Genomic DNA, 22,097 nt, shown 5'->3' on the forward strand with positions numbered 1-22,097 from the left:
TGCCCTCCAGATCGTTTCACATGTTTTACAATGTCGAATGGGATCAGCTGCTTCATCACCATCAAATTTAGGCAATTTTTCCTTCGGACCTGCCATTATCACTGTATGTTGAGGGTTTTGTTGTGTACTTGCGCTGTTTTGCACTCTCGCGCTGTTTTGAGCACCTGCGCTGTTTTGAGCTCTCGCGCTGTTTTGAACACCCGCGCTGCTTTGCACACCCGCACTGTTCTGGACACCCGCGCTGTTCTGCACACCCGCGCTGTTTTCTGCTTCCGCGCTGTTTTCAACACCCGCGCTGTTTTCTGCTTCCGCATTGTTTTCAACACCCGCGTTGTTTTGGACTTCCGCGCTGTTTTCAACACCCGCGCTGTTTGGTAAAGAAGAGGGTTCGTCGACCGAAGCTGTTTGTTCCGGAAGTATATCTCAGATGAAGAGGTCACTCCACGCTCGTGCTCTGTCGGCACTCTGAGCCATGCGAGTCGATCTCCTTCCGTGAAGATTCTCTTCCCGTGGTGTATGCAGGTTCAGAAACTCCTCCCTCGCTTCTTCCACCAACTCAAGCCGTTGTCGAGTCTCCTTCAACAATCCTTCGGCACTCCTGTTTCCGTCGGCAATCTTCTGGAATCTCCTTCGGCGCTCTGTCTGCTGAGCCAAAATTAAATTTTCTTGTGCAATGCGTATGTCATCTTTTTCCTTCAGCTTACTCTTATCTTTGTTCAACTGATTCGACATTTAATTGATATCCGCCTGCCTGCGTACCAAGTCCATCGGGCAACGGCGCCAAATGTTTACCATATAGATTAATTAAGCAACGCACACAGGAAATAGACACGAACACCGAACAGCAAACAGCATAACTCTTATTATTTTTCGCATATATCAACAGTACATTATGCTTCTGATAAGATCTATGATGATAAGATGTATACAATGCTTCCCGAAGGGGTTATAAATACTTTCCGAAGAACCTTCCCGAAGGTATCCATTGGCCAGATACATTATGTCCGCTACAAACTATTTACCGTCGGCTACATAACAAGAACTTTCCCGAAGGGACCCGTCGTCTGATACACAATTTCCTTTCCGTAGGGACCCGTCGGCCGATACACAATTTCCTTTCCGAAGGGACCCGTCGGCCGATACACAATTTCCTTCCCGAAGGGACCTGTCGGCCGATACACAATTTCTACCAACGACAATGATATTTTCCTCAGATACTTTCAAGATGATAAGCAGTTAAATGAGTCATAAGGGAAACACAGCAAGGATTTGCCAAATCCCTCGTCATCAAGTGGATGACTGGATTGATACAGTGGAAGAGAACATTAAATTGTCATTTTTGATTCTCTATTTTGTGTTTTGTGCATGTTTGAAGGCATACATTTCCAACATGAAGATTTTTGGTAAATGCTCAACAAACTAGATGGCTCTCATGACAACAACTGGAGGCAACTTTCAGTTTGAAGACGAGGAAACAGCAATTAGTATTTTTGGGCAGAATCTCTGAGGACCGTTTCAACTTGAAGAAGATTTTCAAAATTGACAATCCAGTGTTTTTTGAAACGGTCAAGATTTTGTTTGGTGATGCATACATGAATGCAGAGTTCAAATATTGCACAAGTGCAAATGTGACCTCAATGTTTTTAGCTTGGTGCCTTGAGTTGGGTGAGAAAGAAGATGTAAGAACCATGGAGCTATGTGTGAAGGATGAATGGTGCTAGAACATGATGCCTACATAGCAGTGGTAATTCCTGGCCAAGGAATCCATGTCTGCAGGGGTCGTGGTTACATGTGGTAACCATTCTTCATTAAGAGTGCTTCTGAGGATAAGGACTATAGATGGTCTCAAGTCCAGCAATGCTGGGAGTTCATCAGGGAGCATTTGAAGTAATGGGACGAAGTCTTCTGGGCTGGAGCATCTGACGAGGAGATTCAGAGCAAGAAAAAATGTAAGTTTTCTAAAGCAGACCATTGAGTGCAGTAGCAGCACCACCAAATAAAAGAGAAAAAAGATTAGTTCAGCAGTTGTTTTGTACAAGTCTAAAATTACAAGATTATTAGAAATATTAGTATTAGGTTTTTCCTACAAAGTACATTTGGCAAATCAAAAGAACTGTGAATCAATGTTTGAGTAGTCTGATAATGATGTATATCTGAAGGTGGATAATTTTGGGGGGTTCAATTTTTGTAATAAGGCACTGTAAGATGTAAGTTTTATAATCATCTGTGATAAAGCCACTATAATATGATGCATCTTTTGTAGTAAGTTAATAACTTACATATTACAAACCTTTTATTGATAAAAAGAAAACACATGGAGATTCTTGGATTTTATTCTAAAAATAGAGAAATAAATTTATAGTGTAAAGCCAATTAATGTAGTGAACTGTTTGTTTTACTAGATAAAAGTGCTTTCTTATCTGATTGCAGCTAATACAGAATAAAATTCTTCTCTATGTGATTGAGATATGTATGCACTCCTTGGCTGTGTATAGAATCTCTATATTTACCAATGCCTTTGACTGTTTCAGTCAGTTATGTATCCATGATTCTTTCAGTTTCTTCTAGACCATATTTCATCTATTTTTCCATTTAATTTACTAGTGGTAAAAAGATTTGCTTATGTGAAAGAGGGCTTGAGTTATTATACCTAGTTTCATGTTTGTGTTGCTTATTGCAGATAAGAAATTACAGGAAGGAATGGGATCTGGATATCCATGAAGAGATTGCTGGAAATTATTACCCGGTAAGAAGAGAAATTAAATTACTTAGCTTAATCCTTCCAGGTTATCATGTTCCATAGCTTAAGTCTTTGTTGAGATTTGAGATTGCTGCAAATGTAATAGCATTTTTTTGTAATTTCTGTTTATGGTTGATCTGTTCTAGAAAACATTTATCAATTCTGATGTCCCTCTTGGTTTGATCGATTTGATATTAATATTACCTCAGAGAGGCATGATTACAAAGGCATGTCATTAGTGGACATATCTCATGTTTGCCCATGACATGACTTTATATTTAACAATCTAGTTAATGTAATCATTAGTTTGTTTAGTTAAAACATTGCCTAATATCTAGGCAAATTGCTGATCTGCTATAACCTTATCGATACTTTTCCCTATCACAAAGAGGCTCATCAATGGCATAATTTGATCTGCTCATATGATCATGTTTAAGAGAGGACAGGTATTCTCAGAATCTTTTAAGTGCAGATAGAGTTTCAATTCTGATATGAGATGATAGAATTATAGTCATATAATTCAGTACCCGAATATCTGACCAAAGCTACAATGTCTTAACACTCACTCTTAGCTAGGGAAGGTAACTAAGGTAAGTCACATGATTCGCCAAATTTCATCCATGAAGTTCAGATTTCGGCAAATTTTTACCCTTTCCGAACTTCGTCCGAATTTTATGATATTTAATATATTACTGTAATTTACAATAATATTATTTTATTTTGATATAATATTGAGTTATTTAGTTTAATTATTTAGCAATGTCAAACTATTTTGGCAATTTTGTGGATATGTTACTTATATTTAAAAATTAATAAATTATACCCTTGCTGAATTTCATCCGAATTTTATGATTGGCGAATTCGAATTCAAACCTTGTGACTTAGTAACTAAGTATAACTCAATTTAGATATCACCTAACTCGTGATATCAAGGAATATGGAGAACATCAAGTCACATGACATTCTTATATCCTAGTGATGGTATGTGCATTGACATCACATCACATGATGTCTACCATAACATAGCATGGCATCTCCACCATATTACGTCATATAATATCCACCATGATTATCTCATAAAGAACATATTGATAGACAACCAGTATCAAGTTAGCATGATATCTATCAATAAGTCCAAGAGATATTAACTATAAAGACATTTCCATGAATATCAAGTCAATATGATATTTGTCATTATAGTATTGTAAAGTTATCATCTTCCAATGTTGAATACAAGTATACATTATCAGAAAGATCATCACCTTTTAGTAATTTACATGGGGGGGGGCATAAAGTCATAGAGTCACACATATGACAAAATAGTTTATACAGTGTCATCATGGATTTTTTTAGGTAGTGATGTCATGCAATCACACACATGAAATCCGCCATGAACCATGTAAGAGGGTGGATCCATCATGGCTCAATCCATAGGGTGAAAACAATGGATTTCACCACAAACTTCTCTCCCAAATTAAAGAATATGCAAGGATACAAATAATAGTCTTACTCATTTTTCATCTACTAGCTCACAATTGATAGAGCCATGATTGCTAGACTGGCTGCTAAATAAAATGCTTATGATCATGCATCTGGTTTTGATAAATACTTGTCATTTCATGCTTACATCTTACATTTTATGATGAAAAGTAAAAGATCACATAAGAGCAAATGAATACCACAATATTCTCTGGAAATGTAGTTTTATTCATTAAGTGTTTATCATGTTTCACACATGCCATGAAACTAATGAATGAAAATAAAGAAAAATCTGATTTATTTATGTAAATGCAAATGCGGAAAGTAAATAACAGAAAAGTAAAATGGGTCATGGGTGTCAGCCATTGCCTGGAATGACTTGCCGTGTTGCTAGTAGCTTGCAACTTTGATCCTGTTGTCTTGCTTTCCATGCTCCCCCTCCAAATCCTACAAATGCAAAGAAGAGCGTTAGATCTAAAAGATCTAAGCAATGACCGACAATCTCACCATCCTACCCTTGCATATGCATCTACACTCATAATCCCAAGACCCTGATTTATTTTCTAATAGTTTGTGTCATGTACAGTAAAAGATCAATGTCATGTGGATGTAATATGTGGCTCCTACAAGGGTTCGAGTCCAGTGTATTGTTGATCAGTAGTTATCAGACAAAGAAACATAATATCAAAGTGACATATATTATTTTGAAACCTTTTATTATATCAGATATGTAGAACACACATTGAATCATCTAATTGTTTAAGGGACAAATTATTATCTAAATTGAAACCTTACAAATACTAATCAGAAGGATGTGTTTTTTATAAACAGTCTGAAGGTGATCATCAAACAGAAAGTAGACAATGCTACAGGAGATGGGAAGGTTTGTGTCAACAAACAGATGTCAGATCAACAAGAGTAAGCAATTTTAAACATGAAGAACTTCTGAAATGAAAATAAAAGTGGACCTATTATAACATTAAACTCACAGTTCAGATTTTCAGTATACTTGCTATGCAAAGTCAGTACATTGTGTGAGCAAGAGCAAGGTGAAAGTATATAATTTGCTACAGAAGGAAGCAAATAAGCAACAATAAAACAAAGGCATTGTTTTACCAATTGACGAGCAGTCTGTAACAAGTGTGCTGATCAATACAAAATGAGTAGAAGAAATGAGTATTTTCATTAAGGTGTGAGTTTGCCATTGCATGGAATAAAATAAAGGGCAGCGCTGAATGTATTATAATGAATGAAAACAAATACAGGCATGTAAATGAACAAGAGAAAAGTAGTGGTATCAAGTGGTGCATGATAGTTATCTAAAACAAACCGAACTCAACTAAAGTTTCTTAACATGACATAATGAATGCAAATCAATTGGGTTATTTGAGTTCACTAAAGTGTAACGAGCAAGGCTCAGAACCTGTAAGTAAGAAGCAACAAACGAAGGATGATAAAATTACAGCAGTTTGTAACTTCTAAAAAATTTTTATGCAAGAAGAGGAGTTTGAGTTGCTAAGGAAAATGCCCCAAAAGAGAAATCACAAATGCTACAGTAAAATCCCAAATTGTATGATGTATGTGAAGTTTCCAGTCAAGATCAAGAAGAATAAAATCTGGGTTTGCAGAGCATTAATGGAAGAGTGAAATGATCTCCATGACTTTAAAAATGGGTATTTAGCAGTGACATTAAAACCCTCAATGCTGGTTTTGAGCTTCCTCTGTCACCTTTTTGGATACATTTAGAATGGGAAAGAGCGGTAAAAGTGAGTACTGAATCAGCATAAGGAGTGTGAGGAAGAAATGAAAGAGGTCTACCACTCTTCAAATATCTTACATAACATCTACAATTGTTCAAAGGGGCAGAATTATGAACAATATTTCTACAACCAAGAAAACTTGGCATCCAATAAATGTAAGGCTGAAGAGAAAAATTGTAATGCAATGTCATTCTTCTTGCTATACCCAGTTGTCATAAGAAAAACCCAGAGTGATGTATTGCAAAATCCATGTGTAAGCTTCAGCAGAAAATGACATATATCAAAGAAAGTGTAGAGACCCTAATGGCAGAGACCCAGTGTGGGTTGTGATATGTTGAGCAACCTTAAGCTCAAAATTCTTCCCAGAACAACAACAATAGGCTGGTTCAAAATCCTTCATGGTGACTTAGCAAGGAGTGAAAACCTCAGCCCTGATTCAAACTGAATAGGTTAAATGCAAATCTAGAAAGGGCTCTGAAATATTGAAGAATAAACCAAAGCAAATAACCCAATAGCTTGGAGTCCTTAAGATCATGGTAATAGCTTGCATGAAAACAAGTTAGATTTCATTCAAAACCATCTACATAAAATTACGAAAAGCCATGTAGCAGCTTGAGTATATAAAAAATACAACCCTAGAATAATGCTGAAGTCATAGTGCTCAGTTAGCTTGGAGTCCTTAAGATCATGGTAATAGCTTGCATGAAAACAAGTTAGATTTCATTCAAAACCATCTACATAAAATTATGAAAAGCCATGTAGCAGCTTGGGTATATAAAAAATACAACCCTAGAATAATGCTGAAGTCGTAGTGCTCAGTCCTAGCTATCAGATAAAAACATCAAGCAACAAAGGCAATAAAAAATGAAAGGGAAAGTATCAAGCAACCCGTAGAAAACAACATATGTCCCAGTGATGTACAATTGTAAATCTATTAGCAGGAGAAGTGTACTGTCCCCTTTTTCTGGGACATTATAATTCTCTGTTGCTAGCTCACTTCGCCTAGGTTTTGGCAGTGAAAAGGTTTTATACGGGGTTCAATTCGAGGTTTGGACTAGACATTTCCAGTTTCAAACCCATCAGAGCAGTTTTGGCATGTTGTCTGGATGCTTACTATTTTTAGTAAGTAAATAGAGCACAGCATTTTTGGTACCTCAGTGTTGGTTTGGAAGCATCTCGCCGAGAGCTTTCTAGTGAGCTATTGCACGTGCTTATCCGAGTTCATTTGATCAATTATTTTAATGCTTGATGGTTATATGGTTTACTGACTAAGTGACTATTAAAGTTCATTTAACTTGTCACTTTATTTTTCAAAAGGTACTATGTTCACTTAAAGTGACTAAAGGACAAAAAGGTGCTTTATCCCACATTGCTTAAAAGAGCGTGCATCACATTGGGAAAAGGGATAAAGGTACAACAAGCCCCACATGGGAAGTTATGAAGATTATAATATTTAAAACAAATATTAATCTGGGAGCTGAAAACAGTGATTGGTTATCTCTTCGAGGATGCAAACCCTTGAAGAAGCCTTTGGAGGTTGGATGCAAACCTAGCCTTCTTTCAAATTTTATCTACATTTGCCAATCTGACTGTTATTTCTGTTTATAAGATTGGATTATCTGAATTGTTGCATGTTTTTGTATTGCTGTTGTATAATACAGTAACATTAATTTGTGGCCATTTGTGTTATTCTTTTGGTTTATATATGTACTTATGAATATTGGAAGAAATAAACAATCTTTTCTGAGTTTTCTTGTATGCAAATTTGCTGGTTACAAATGGATTAAAGTTCTGGAACTTATATCAAATATTGGTTTTCTGTTCGGTTTTAAATCTGCACATTTATATCAATGGTTTTTGGGAAAATATCCGGAAAGGGATACTACAAGAAGATTCAAAAGGCCAGAAAGAAAACCCTCATCCAAAAATAGACTATAGCCCACGATATAATTGGAGGTATTCAATAGAAAGAATGCCTTGAGATCGTGAAGCATAAATAGCTAGTAGATTGCCAAATTTTGACAAAAGAATCAATGCAAAATGAGTGAATATCATACAAAGATGGCAAAGACAAGGAAAATGTCCAGTTGCTGTGAAAGTTACATTCCAAATGAATGATTTTATCTTCAAGTTTCAGCTCCATGTTTCCCAGAAATGACAAATAAAGCCACGGTTTGCAGGAAATGAAACACCCACAGACGGCCAAAGAAAATTTTGTAGAATGGTGTGTAGAAAATGCTATGAGAAGGCTTGATGGATTCCACGAATAGATTCAATTCCTTCAAATAAACACTATCCCAAATGAAGAACAACAACAAAGGTATGCTATGGTCACTGCAAAACTAGTGACTTGGAGCTAAAAATCATAAGCAGGAGGCTCGGTAAGTCCCATATTTTTCATGGCTGCAAGGTAAAAGATAACAGGAAACCCTTGAAGCAGCCGCTGACTGCTTATTTTCAATGTTTTCAGAAAATGTGAAAATGACAAATAGGATGGATATTTTTGTTTTAGTGTTATTCATCTAAAATACTTGGAGTAGGGCTGGCCACTTGTCTTGTCCTGGCCAAGTGGTATTTCACCTTTTGAATTTTGCCTTGTATTACTATATCGGCATTGCATTGAAGAAGATTAAATGCTTGTAATATATTTGGAGTTTTAATGTATGTTTATGTCATGCCCAAAAACACCAACAAGTTATGTTTTAATATTTAAAAGTGATAATAGGATTAAATGTAATAAACAAGTATTCAAATAAATTCACTAAACTTCCTCACGCACATGTATAATTATAAAATTTAAACACAACTCAAATGCAAATTTTCTTAACATATTTTAAACTTAAAATTTCATAGCTAAGCATATATATCAACATGTTATCTGATTAATCTAATTTAAATGAATGTGATTACCAATCATAAAAATGTGCAGTAAGGTAACACCATCACATCTGATTTTTAAATTACATAAGCAAAACTGAAAACAAAGCTATAAGACTCAATGCAAGCATATTTACTCAATCTCGTTTTTTTTCTATAAAACTACCTGGTTCAAAGGCTTCGCTGGGAAAGAACCAGTAAGAAAACTCGGCTTCGTTGCCACTTCAACAAAGGTTTAAAAAATACATTTCTACACAGGATTCTAATCTCGAATGTAATTGCATTTCAACAATCAATATACATTTCCATCGTGGCCCTTAACAAGGGTTCCATATCAATTTCTGCAACACATTACTAAGAACCGTGGAGAGAACAAGATCTGATCAGGTGACAACAAGCATGACCAAGAAACAAATCAAACATGCATATTCATACAAGGTTTTCACAATAGGATTCACAATGAATCAACACTAGGGAAAGGTGGATTCTTCCAACCAGGAGAAGTCCCAATCGGGGCTATAAACCAAGAACTTCCGTTCTTCCATTTCAACATACCATAATCATACAAGGTTTGTGCTGACAGGTGGGGGCCCATAACACCTTACCCTTTCTCCCTCTTCTCATCCTGAGAAGAGACTCTACATTGGTTGGAGTCCGACTAAACAAACCTTTTCCAAAATTGGTCACTTCTGCCCTATCCAAGGGTGAGTAATACCAAAACTCCCATGCAAGAAAATCTCAAAATTTCCAACATAAACATAAAAGGAAATCATCCAAAATAACATGGTTTTCAAATCTTCCCAACATACCCACAAACATACAAACATTCAAACAACAACAAGGTAGCATAAGCATGAAACAAGAATGAAATTTGAACAAGGGAGATGACAATTCCTACCTTCACAAAGAAGTAATGGCAATGAACAAGTTTGAGTAGAGCTTTCCCCTTCCTTGCTCCAATCTTCCAAGACTCTTCTCTAAATGTAGAGATTGGGTAACAACCTCAACTAGTCCAAGAAGGGCCTCTAAATAAGCCTCAAGCTCAACCACCAAAGGGATCAATAACTTCTCCCACCCACTTACAATTCTAGAAACTCCTAACTCAACCCACACTATGGTTAAACACTAAGTGGAGGTGGGGTAATGAAACTCATGGTAGCCATAGTCAATTTTCGCACAAAAGCAAAAAGAGACTTTTTGAGTGGCCTCAAAAGTCAATAAAAGGGGCTTAGGGGTTGGAAAAGACCCCTAACCCATACCCATATCCTTTGGGTATAATTATTTCATATTCTAAGCCTTAGGGAAAAGGTTTAGAGCTAAACAAAAGTTAGAAATCAAATAAGACCAACTAACAACTCTAAAATGCAAATTAAGCACTAATCCGAATTAGGGATGACTAAACTCGATTAAGAACCCAAGTAGCAAGTTGACACTAACTTAAACCGACTTAGGTCCATGGGTTACACAGCTAATCCTAACTAGCACGCTAAAGAGCACAAACAATCCATGAGTGTCAAGCGACACTAAAAGAACATAGTTACAAACATTAACATTTACTGAACACAGAAAGAAAATACATACATCTCACAGTACAATACTTGAATTATGAACAACAAGGTTTCCAAAATTAACACATAGAGATCAGTTCTGTTCCTCCGTCGGTTTCCTCAGCTAAAATATCTGCACACTCATTGCACACATCAGTAGTCCTGAAAATCTCATGTACATATGTGTATATACGTATCAGGAATCATATAAATTAAAACATCCATCTATAACAAAAATCAGGGTTCCTCTCATCCTATTCAATTCTTAACCATTTAAAATATCTTAAACCAAAATGTTAATCCTACCTTTTACTTAATTCATCGACATACATATACATAAAAAATTAAATGACGGACATGAAATATCTGAAAATAACATCACACAACATGAAATAATATGATATGTTCTAAGCATTAGATAATGTCTCGACATCTCGAGTAGTAAGTATCAAAATGATAAAGTAACAATTAAGGCTACGAAGGGTCGGGGTGAGGCCTCACAGTTTATTATTAACCTTGCATCATTTTATTGTAATTAATATTACTTATATTTATTGTTTATAAATCAATTAAGTAAATATTAAAGTATATAAGTAAGTTAATATTGATGTTTTCAAACTAGAAGAGAAGACATAATGACTCATCTTCAATGACACATGGAGATTGATTAAAGAGGGAAAAAAGGGTCTTCTAGTTTGATAAAGTCCTAATGAAGAGGTGAGTGAGTTGTGTTTTGCCAAGTGGCGAGATTGGTTTGGAGTCAAAGTGTATTTTTAGGAGTTTGTTTCAAAGTCGAATTTGACTTTGCCTAGGCAGTTTGGGGGTCTTTATGACCAATTGGAGCATTTTATGGGTAGTTTGTCATGAGTCATAGGGTTCTTTATGACTTAGTGGAGGTTACGAGTCAGTTAGTCATCATTTTTTGTGGTTTTGACTCCTATTTTGGAGGCCTTTTCCATGGATTCGACTCTAGAGGGTTGTACTTAGGCTTTTGGGACTCCTTTCAGTTTCTCAGTTTTGATTATGCAGAGGGAGATTTTGTGACATTTTGTTCTGTCCTTGATGTATTTTTTTGCATTTTTGGTAACTCATCTTTGGATGCTCAATATATTTACTAAAACATTTTACAATAGAATTTTGATTGATTACAAACCTTCTTTTCTTTTTTGCAATTTTGTGTAACTGTGTGATAGATAAGAGTAATTAGTGAGCTTTAGGATTCCTTTTGCTTTGTCCCAACTCTTATCAAATTGCAAAAGTGTAAGTTTGTTTGCAGGTTGTAGTGTGTGTTTATCACATCTTTAGAATTGTTAAGTGAATAATATCTTTTCCTTAGCCCTTCTTTAGGACCTCACTGTGAAATATTTATGCAAGCCCTTATAGAATAGAAGTGTTTAATTCATCAAGAAAGGTGACAAAGTGAAGTCAGTCGTATGTTTGTGTCGATATCTTTGGTGAATCACTTGTTAAGTTAGTTTTAAATTTTCAAGGTTTTTGTAAGTTTTCTACATCTTTTCCCTTTTCTTTATCAAGTCCTTAGAGTTAGTTTTGAAAAGAAAATTAGGTGATTATCTAATAGGAACTGGCCTAGGATCTAGAGGTCTCATTTTCATAATTGCATAGCCCACATGCAAATTTTGAGTCCCATGTTATGCTAGATTACTGAACTTTAGAGTGGTAGTAGGGTGAAAATTTGGTGCATAATAGATCATTGATGTTGAATTTCCTTTTCAACTAAGGCCTCATTCTCCAACATATCAAGCTTGTCCCAGAAGTACACAAAACTTCTATTTAGCATGAGGCTTGGTGAGAATGTCGAACATCTGTTCTTCCGTGATAACATACCTCAATGAGAGTTAGAGGAACCATCTTGACATTGTCTACACCCTTTGAATCAATATCATTGGATGCCAATAGATGTGGATCCTTAAGTTGCTTTCTCTATCATGAAGGCATGTACTATTCATATACTCCAATCATGGAAAATATCTTGTTGTAAGGGACTCATCATCAGACATGTGATTTAATTATCTTAATAATCACAACATTGTTTAGAAGAGCAACTTCCCATACAAAAGTGTACTTTTTTTTTTATAGCATAGTTACGGGACTTGGATTCGCCTCTGACTCGGACAGTCAAAATTCGACTCGAACTTAGTGACCGGACTTGAAAAATCGAAAAACCAATGAAATTCAAAGATTTTTAAGGATTTAATGATTTTTTCATGCATCATTTAGTCAATTAACATCAAATACACAATAATTGAGATAAATAGAAGCTACTTAACACTCATACACAATTTTGTATAGATCACATAAGTATAACATCAAATTTTTGAAGGAAAAAAAACTGAATAACATAATATAAAGTTGAAGATTTAAGCTTTAAGGTTCAATCCTTAATAAATTTTTGATATACCACAACATCATTTTCAGAATTAATATACACTGAAAAAAAACACCTTCCAGAAATCTCTATCTTTTTAAATAAAAAAAATAAATAAGAAAAAAAAAATTAAAAAAAAAACTGGGCTCAGGACTCGGCAGAGTCCATGAACTCAATGAGTCTATGTGGATTTTGCCAAGGCTCGGCCAAGTTAGAGTCCAGAGGCCGTTTGCCTTGGAAAGGCCACCTCTGCCTTGGACTCGCAGAGTTCCGGAACACTGGTTTATAGTAACATGAGTGAATGTAATAAACTGTGGATTTATCCCTAGATTTGGCTACATCAAGTATTCATGCTAATTTGGCTTCCTTCTAAAGCTCCAAGTACATTTGTCAACCTCCCAATTTCCTCATCCAAGGTTGCTTCTAATGTAATGTCAAATCCCTCTAAATGCTATTTTCCTCTTCTTCAAACAATGTTTCAGCCATCAACTTAGTCCCATGACTATAAGCATTTAAGTATCCATCTATCCTCAAAGATCAATTTAACTAGATCCTTTCGCTGCTTCCTCTTGTCATAGAAAAATATCCTTCTTACATAATTCCAATCATAGAAGATAATTTTCTTTAGTATACTCACATCTTCTAGGATGATCAACATATGATTAAGATCCAAAACCACTTTGGAGCTACAGTTCTAAGATTGAGTCCTCTATAATGCCCTAGTAGCATACCTAATGCACCATTCTTCTTTTCATGTAAGAACATCCTTGGAGAAAAGAAAAGAAAAGATCAAGGCAAATAGCTCTCATAGTACATACATGAATGCATAGAGAGTGTCTACAAAAAGCAAATAAATGTAATACTTAAGGATAATAAATACTTATTTGTGCATCAGCATTCTTGATACAAGTTGCTTCTAGTGAGGGTCCATATGCAAAAAATCAGACAATGCCTCCATATAAGCATTTGTCAAACAATGGGAATGGAATATTGATTATTATTTCCCCTACAATGTGAAATTTCCACTCTTGTTGAGCAATTTTGCATCACATCAAATATGGCATTTGTTTACCGTACAGGGTAAGGGATACTTACCACATGTAGTACAGTAAGATATAACAAAGATAATATACTTTATTCATATATGCAATATGCACTCCAAGTACAATGCTTACAATAATGATTATGATGATGATGATGTTCCAATTGTCTCTTCGGACGATGTACATATACTTTCCCGAAAGGGTGACTCAACTGTCATGCGCTCTTTTAGATACAATTCTACTCGTTGGCTACAATATAGATTTTACCAACAACACCAACCTTTTTTCTGTTTAATAGATCTTAGATCTTTAGTCAATTTGTACTATGGGAAGAGGCAATAGAAGCGATCAGGTCAAACTTTCATATTTGGTTGACAAACACATCATTATCATAACCAGAGTCATTTCCATCATTAAAGCTCCTTCTCAGACGTTTGGCTCTATTTTTGAGCAAGTTTTAGTGTACATTGCAATGTATTATGATGTTCCCAATTAAGATTGTTGCCTCTGTGTTTGGACCCTTCATATTACTCCAACATTGTTGTTTTATGTCAGTTTACTCCTGTAGCTGTTCTTGGTTTACATGGATACTTAACTGATGTGGGTTTAAGAACTGATCACAATAAGTGACATGGCTTCTTATTTGTTTGTCTTCATGCTTTTGTAGAGCAATCACTATCAAAGGCACATTCTCGTTGATTAACTTTTCATATTATTGTGGTTCATGTAAATAACAAAACCATTGTTAGTCATCAATTTATAATCATCTCTATAATCATTGCTATATGGGCATATAGTTGTTGCTATATATAATCGTCTTTGCTTTCTGTAGTTTTTACCGTTGCTATACTTTATATGATATACCATAGTTCTTCAAACAATACACAATTTCAAATGCTCTAAGTATGTTCAAGGCTTCATTCCAGCATTCTGGATTACTCCCTTTGTTGCTCAAGAAAACTCCCTCTATTTTGAGAGCCAGCGACATTCCCTCAATGGCTTTGTTGGGCATACTGTGCATCTGGTTGAGAACCCAAAGAAAAAACATGCAAGATGAACAAACACAGCCTCATCATCATCCAGTCCCTCCATCTTGTAAATTGCCCTCATCATACATGTTTATCGGGGGTTGTAACAGTTATGCCCAATATTATCATTCTATCTTTACTTCTATTTTGTTGAGGGGTTATAATATGCGACTTAGATCAATTTCCTGTAAACCCACTTCTCCATTGTACCTCATGAGTCCTTCTACAGTTTGCTTACTTAAGTGTTTGGCCATTCCAATTTTACATCATTATTTTCCTTTATTTATTTATAACTGACAGATCAAAACCTTGTTATATAAAAATGTTGTGCCCAAGTACATGGTGATAATAGTCTTATAAAGCCCGATAAATTTATCGCTTAATTGACATTCTGTGGACTCCTATACGGTTACACAAATCAATCTGAAAAAAATTTCCAAATGGATTTTTCAAATGCTCATGGGAGGATAGCCTTAGATATCCAAGAATAAATTCACACTCTATATTCATCATGAGGCACCACTCCAGCCCATGTGGTGAGAGACTTGAATTGCCACAACACTAGAACAACTTTATATAATTATGTTTTCCACAACACAATGATAATTAATTCGAGTTCTGTGTTCCTCAATATAACCCATCTATATGCCTTCAATTGACATGACTTTGATTGACTGTATCACTCACATTTTGCTAGAACACACCATTTTCAAGGATATCTTTTCAGTGTTTGGCTCTCTTTTTAAGGCATACACATATTGTTGTAGACCACAAATTATTTTGAGGAAGATGATAAACATCTATCGATCTTACAAGCATAACATATATAGTGATTGCACTTGTGAGGGCCTTCGTACTCAATTTTAGGGCATGCAGGGATTGGAAAGATTCTGCCAGTACAAGTGATGGAAAGTATGAAAAAAAATAATGATAAAAAATCTGAGCGTCATTTTAAAAATCAGTATTCTTTTCTAGCCTGCCAACTTCTCCTATGCACATCAATCTCCTCTTGTGAGTTGCTCTACCAGAAAGGTTGCTTTTGGCAAAGGCTTTAGATCATGCCTGGCCATGATTCCACATTTTGTATGTATAATGGTGCACTTTTTGTGTATCTTTGTACCTGATCAAGAGACGGCTTCAATTGCGTATTCAAATGGAAACGTCGGATCTGCATTTATCTTCAATGGATGTTCTTCGAGTCATTGAAAGAACCCTATCTTAAGACAGACATTACCATTCTTTAATTCACAGCTATTCCTATTCGAATCTTTTAGAAAAACCAATCTTCACTAATCAAAATCATGGAGATAAGATTACATGTTTGCTCATCCTTTCTATCAGCTCAAGCTGTGATACTCATTTTTTATCTCTTCGAATCACAGCTGAATATCACAGTTCTCTCTTTGTCCACTCCATTGTATATTGTTTGATAGTCGCTGCTTAGTACTTCACTGAGATGAATTCTGCAAAGTTCTCTGCCACTGCCTTTCACACATTCGGAACTGACTATCAGAATGAGCATAGATGCAATGAATACAATCATCATTATCAAAATTTTCTTCTCAGTATATGCTTTTGACCCCCTAGTTCCTTGATTTACTGTTGCCGTTATGTCCTATGCATTTAGAGCCCAGAATAGTAAAGAATTTGTGTGTTGATCAGAAAAGACACATTATCATTGGTAGAAGAAAGATTTTATGATTCCATAACAGAGGCTCGGAATCTTTATATCTGTCTTTGACAGCTTTTCTTCCATTTGCACCCTGGCTTTGATACCATGTTGAGATTTGAGATTGCTGGAAATATAATAGCATTTATTTGTTTTTTCTGTTTATAGTCGATATGCTCTAGAAAACATTCATTAATTTTGATGTCTCTCTTGGTCTCTCTTGGTCTAATCGATTTGATATTAATATTACCTCAAAGAAGCATGGTTACAAATATCATGTCATGAGTGGACATATCTCATGTCTGGTCATGACATGATTTTATATTTAACAACTTAGTTAATGTAATTGTAGTGACCCCAACTTGTTATATCTCAACCATTTAACTTCAATAACATCAATTTCCTTAATCCATCAGAAATTTGTCATTTCATCGAACACTTGTCAAGAAAAGGCAACAATACAACTCTCAAAATCTGACCTAAGATGTTCCACATAAATGATAATCCAATCACGCATACAGTTTGAAAGATATTTACTGAACTTTATTAATTAACACTCTACACTGCAATGAGTATGGAGTTGCTTGCAAACTGATATTTTCAAAGACCAACAATCATGAACTTATACTCCAATCGGTTTCTTTTTTAATTGCATAAAATTCAGAGCCAACTATACCATTCGAACGAAATGACATAGATTGAAATTACATTTAGTAAATTAACTAATCTTAATCCCAATTGGAACCTGGTGATTATTTTGTCCATGAGATTTGTGAATTGCAAGCAATGCTCCAACGATCAGTACTCACAATGTGCATAATAACATGCCTGCTACTCAGTAATCACCAACAGATTCCCTCTGAAGCCAAACACAGACTTCACTGGCTAACCTCCAACTTGAACACATGCACCAAATTATGAATTATGACTAGCAATTATGATCATAGCCTCTGTAATTGAGATTGCATGCCTAGAATAACAGATCGCAGGCCCTGTAGAATGTACATTGGGCTCTGAAATAAATTGCAGGCCTTCTAGATAGTGGCGCTGGCCTCTCAAGAATGCATCCGCATCCTTAGAAATCACAGACGCTGCCCTTGTTACTGATCTGAAACTTGCCTACAGCTCCAAATGCAGCTACAACAAAGGTATATGACTGACATTTCAACTCCAGCAGCCTTGCAATTTCCAGTAGCATTCTAGAAGCCCAAACGCTGCCCAGAATTGCAGAACTGAACCCCAGATATATGTGCTCAAAAGCAGTAGCAAGAATGGACGCCCAAAACTGGTATGGCAGTGAACAATGACAAGGAAGAATCACGGACAGAAATCAGGAATTTCGCACACCAACAACAGATTGCTTCCCAGTCACAGGAAAGAACAGTAGGGAAGTTTTTCAATTGTAGATATGCAATGATCATCTACAGCAGTCAATGAAGACTCTCCAACCACAGTAATCACAGTAGAAGAAACGGCCAATTGTATACTTCGGCACAATTGCCAATGCAAATCTTAGATATACCCTTATACTTCAGCAAGGGTGCACTATTCAGAAAACTCAGAAAAAGCCACAAAGGCAACAAAAACAAATAAATTATCCAAGCATGCTTTTTTCAACAAATGGGCTTGTATTTATAACGCTCCAAGTTCTTTTTTGTTGCCAAAACGTAACTTCACTCAAGAAGCTTCACCACACAACATTAACTAGAAGCTTCCCCTATATTTTCTCACTTGACTTGGGTTAACTAATTAATAAATGACACTTTCCAATGATAACTCAACTCTAAACTTAAGTGAAATTATAACTTTATAATAGGCTATTTAATAATTAATAATAATTTGACCACTAAAAATACAAGAACTCTCAAAATACTCATCATTTAAATATGCCGTTTGAAATAGGAGTCATACCTATTATTTCTCCATGTGACCAAATGCACTTTCAAAAAATAGAAAGGGTCCATCTCGATCAACACCAACTTACCACAAATAGTAAGTACACAATACTAAGTCCAAATGAAGTCCGATCTGAGCCAAATGAAGACCAACCTGTAGCTTCTGAAATGTGGAGAAGATAAAACCCTCCCAAGCCAAGCCACTACCACAGAAGACCCTCTATCCACAATAATTAGCCTACAAGGATCACAGTAATAGGCTAATCCCTGAAACTCTGATGCTGACAAATTTGGGGGACATTACAGTAATCATTAGTTTGTTTAGTTAATACATTGCCTAATATAGCTCTAGGCAAATTGCTGATCTGCTATAGCCTTATAGATCATTTTCCCAATCACAAAGAGGCTCATCAATGGCATGATTTGATCTGCTCATGTGATCATGTTTAAGAGAGGACAGATATACTCAGAATCTGGAAATGCAGATACATCATGTTTAAGAGAGGACAGATATACTCAGAATCTGGAAATGCAGATAGAATTTCAATTCTGCTATGAGGTGATAGAATTATAGTTATATAATTCAGTAACCAAATAGCTGACCAGAGCTACAATGTCTTAACATTCTTCCAGGTTATTATGAGATCAGACTATTATTTTATATTTTACTTGCAATAGTTCAATTAAGAAAAAATAACACAAATTCTATAAACACATTCCATGATAAAAGGTAAGTGGAAAAATTTAATGCCTTAGCTTAATCCTCCCAGGTTATTATATTCCGTAGCTTTATTCTTCCAGATTATTATGGGAGCATACTCTTATTTTATATTTTACTTGCAATAGTACAATTGATAAAAAGTATGGGATATGCTAATTTACTTTAATATTCTAAATCAATATAGAAGGCTAATTCATCAAAAAGGAAAACTTAGCAATAAACAAGCTTTCAGATAAACTGAGGAATCAGAAAATTGATTTTACAGACTCAGTACCATCGTCAGATTAATATAATGACTAATATAACTGCCTGGTCAAATTACCATATCTGTAGAGAGTATCAATTTAGCAGTGATTATTTAGCTCACAGACACAAACTTATAATGGGCAGATCTCATGGCTTGCAAATAGGAAACTATACAGAACTTTACATAGGAGATTTATAACAAGATATTCATACTGTTTCCTCAACTACAAGCCTTTGTCTTTGTTTGCTAATGATTACAGATATAGAGCTTTCTTTTATAGGTGCAAGCTCTTAATGTTGAATTGACTGGGGTCTGTAGCAGTCCTGAAAACGTCTATCTTTCTTGAACAAGCCTGATCCAGTTGCTATGCTCAAATTGAATGCTTGTGGGAGTGTGCCCAGTCTCCATTGTTTCTCCTTTGTGCTGATCGTCCAGCAGTTACACCACTGGTAAGTATTATTGGAGATCGGGTTCCTCCATGTATGCTGTTCTACTGTTTGTGTTGCAGTTCACTGGCAGAGTAATGGCCTTCATTTAGAGCCTTCTCTATAATTAGCTCCATAGTTTGCAAACTCTCCGAGTACTCTCAGAGTTGCTGAGTACTCTCAAGTTTTTCTGCTGGGCGAGTACTCTCAAGTTTAACTCTCGCGTATTTATAGATGTTAAAAAACATAGGTAAAAATGTTGATGTAGGGAAAACATTGGATTAGATGCATTTTTCATATCATTTTAGTGCCATAAAACTATACATTTTCTCTATTGAAATGTCAATTACTAATTTAATACATTTTGTAATTGTATTCTACAAAAAAAATATGTTTCTTTAAGATATTTTAAATTTTAATACTTTTTAAGTTGCCGAGTTTTCCCCGAGTTTTTGTTGAGTATATGCTGAGTTTTTTCCGAGTTGAAAATTTTGGGCTTGCCAAGTACTCTCCGAGTCCGAGTCTGCAAACTATGATTAGCTCCTTTCACACCTTTTACTGTCTTGCAAATGAGATAAATTTAGGTCTCGCCTGTGGGATAGTGAAAATCTATGTTCCCCCAAGTTTCCGGTACGGGGATGGCGGGGGACGGCGGGACGGGTTTCCAGGATGGCAAATTTTTTTGGCGATTTTGGGGACGGGGGGGGGGGGGGGACGGGGACGGCTATATATATAGGAAAATTTTAAAATATAGTATATACATTGAAATTTGTAAATATACATGTCATTCATATGAAACTAAGCACAAAGCATGTCATTTAAACATTATAGAACCATAACATAGAACATTTGAATGCCATCGATGAAATAATATCCAATTTTAGTATTTTACTATTTAGTATTTTAGTATCCAATTCTCAAAATGTATATCAATACAATATCAGAGAACACTGAACAATGAACATTAAGTTATTAACCATTGTCAATATCATAAGACTCATAATGATAAGCATGATAAATCATAAATCTGAAAATCAAAATCAAAATATGCCCAAAGCTATAGGCTGCCATAAAGTAATAAGTATCATATAATCAATGTATCATAATCATGTTCATGTTCAACATAAAAAGAAAAACATAGAAAATGAAGCAGACTGCTGCTCTTATTTTGCCTCTACTAATCCATGGCATCAAAATCAGAATCCTCCTCACTGTCATCCTCCACAGGAAGCGTAGTCTCATCTAATGGAACCCCAACCAGTCCTGGTGCTATGTCATCCTCATCTATCTGGGCCACATCCTCAGGCTCAACATCCCATCGCAAAGCTAGTGTCTACCTATACTCTGGAGTCTGGCGATCGGCAAGTCGAAGAGCATGATGCACTGTCACTAGCTTCTCTGCTCTTTTAGAGGTAAGTCTATTCCTCTTGATAGAGTGGATATATGAATATGTAGACTAGTTCCTCTCTGCAGCTGAAGAACTAACAACCTGTGAAAGGAGGCGACCGGCAAGTATCTTTAACTCAGGTGTATCTCTCCCATGCCAAGTCCACCATCCAATAGGATCCCTCTATGCCAAAACAACTCTATCCAACCTTGCTTGTGGCTTACCCAAGTTTGGGCCACGAAGGTTGGTGAAGTCAAAGAACTGTGCACGAAGAGTAAAGGCATCTTGAGCTGAATACATCTTATCAATTGCTTTTGTGAAGCCATCCAAAACCTCAGGATCATCACATGGGAGGCCCCTTCCACCCAACTGTGCATACCATTTGGGATTTAGAGCAAATGCTGCCATTTGAAGCGAGGTATTCATTATGTTCCACCTCCGCGTCACAATAGGCCTAATATGCTCCTCATAAAAGCCCAATGTAGGATCCTTTGTCGCAACAATTCTCTTCATCTTACCCAACATGCTGTCAACAGTCTCATAGATCTCTTCTAAACTAGGAACATCAGTATTAGCATATCTAATGACATCAACAATGGGTGTTATGACAGAGCAAATGTATCTGTAAGATCAAAATGCCAAAAAAAAAAAAAATCAGAATTAGAATTTTATGAATTTTAAGATTATTAGTAGGAAAATCAGCAAGTAAAAGACTAATAGTAAATTTAAAAACCAACAACTTACTTCATTGTGGACCACCAACTCTCATCAAGGATCTTTTGCCTCACCGCTTTTCCTTCAGTGGACTTAGAATGAGACCATTGTCCCCACTCTGGATTCACCACCATCAATTGAAGGGCTTCATACACCTCAATCATCCTCTCCATCAAGAT

The 22,097-nt window shown here is 35.8% G+C and overlaps 1 protein-coding gene across 1 annotated transcript in view; it reads left to right on the forward strand.

Annotated features, from left to right (window-relative positions):
* Positions 1-22,097, forward strand: part of LOC149528260 (alpha-mannosidase-like) — a 344,971-nt gene that overhangs the window by 227,181 nt on the left and 95,693 nt on the right. The window contains exon 22 of the mRNA XM_089811746.1: positions 2,681-2,746. Within this exon, the coding sequence (XP_089667872.1) occupies positions 2,681-2,746 (66 nt within the window). The remainder of the gene's footprint in view (positions 1-2,680; positions 2,747-22,097) is intronic.

Source organism: Cupressus sempervirens, chromosome 11 (genome assembly GCF_028749045.1).
Source record: "Cupressus sempervirens isolate cs-2001-9-10 chromosome 11, ASM2874904v1, whole genome shotgun sequence".
NCBI classification, from domain to species: domain Eukaryota; kingdom Viridiplantae; phylum Streptophyta; class Pinopsida; order Cupressales; family Cupressaceae; genus Cupressus; species Cupressus sempervirens.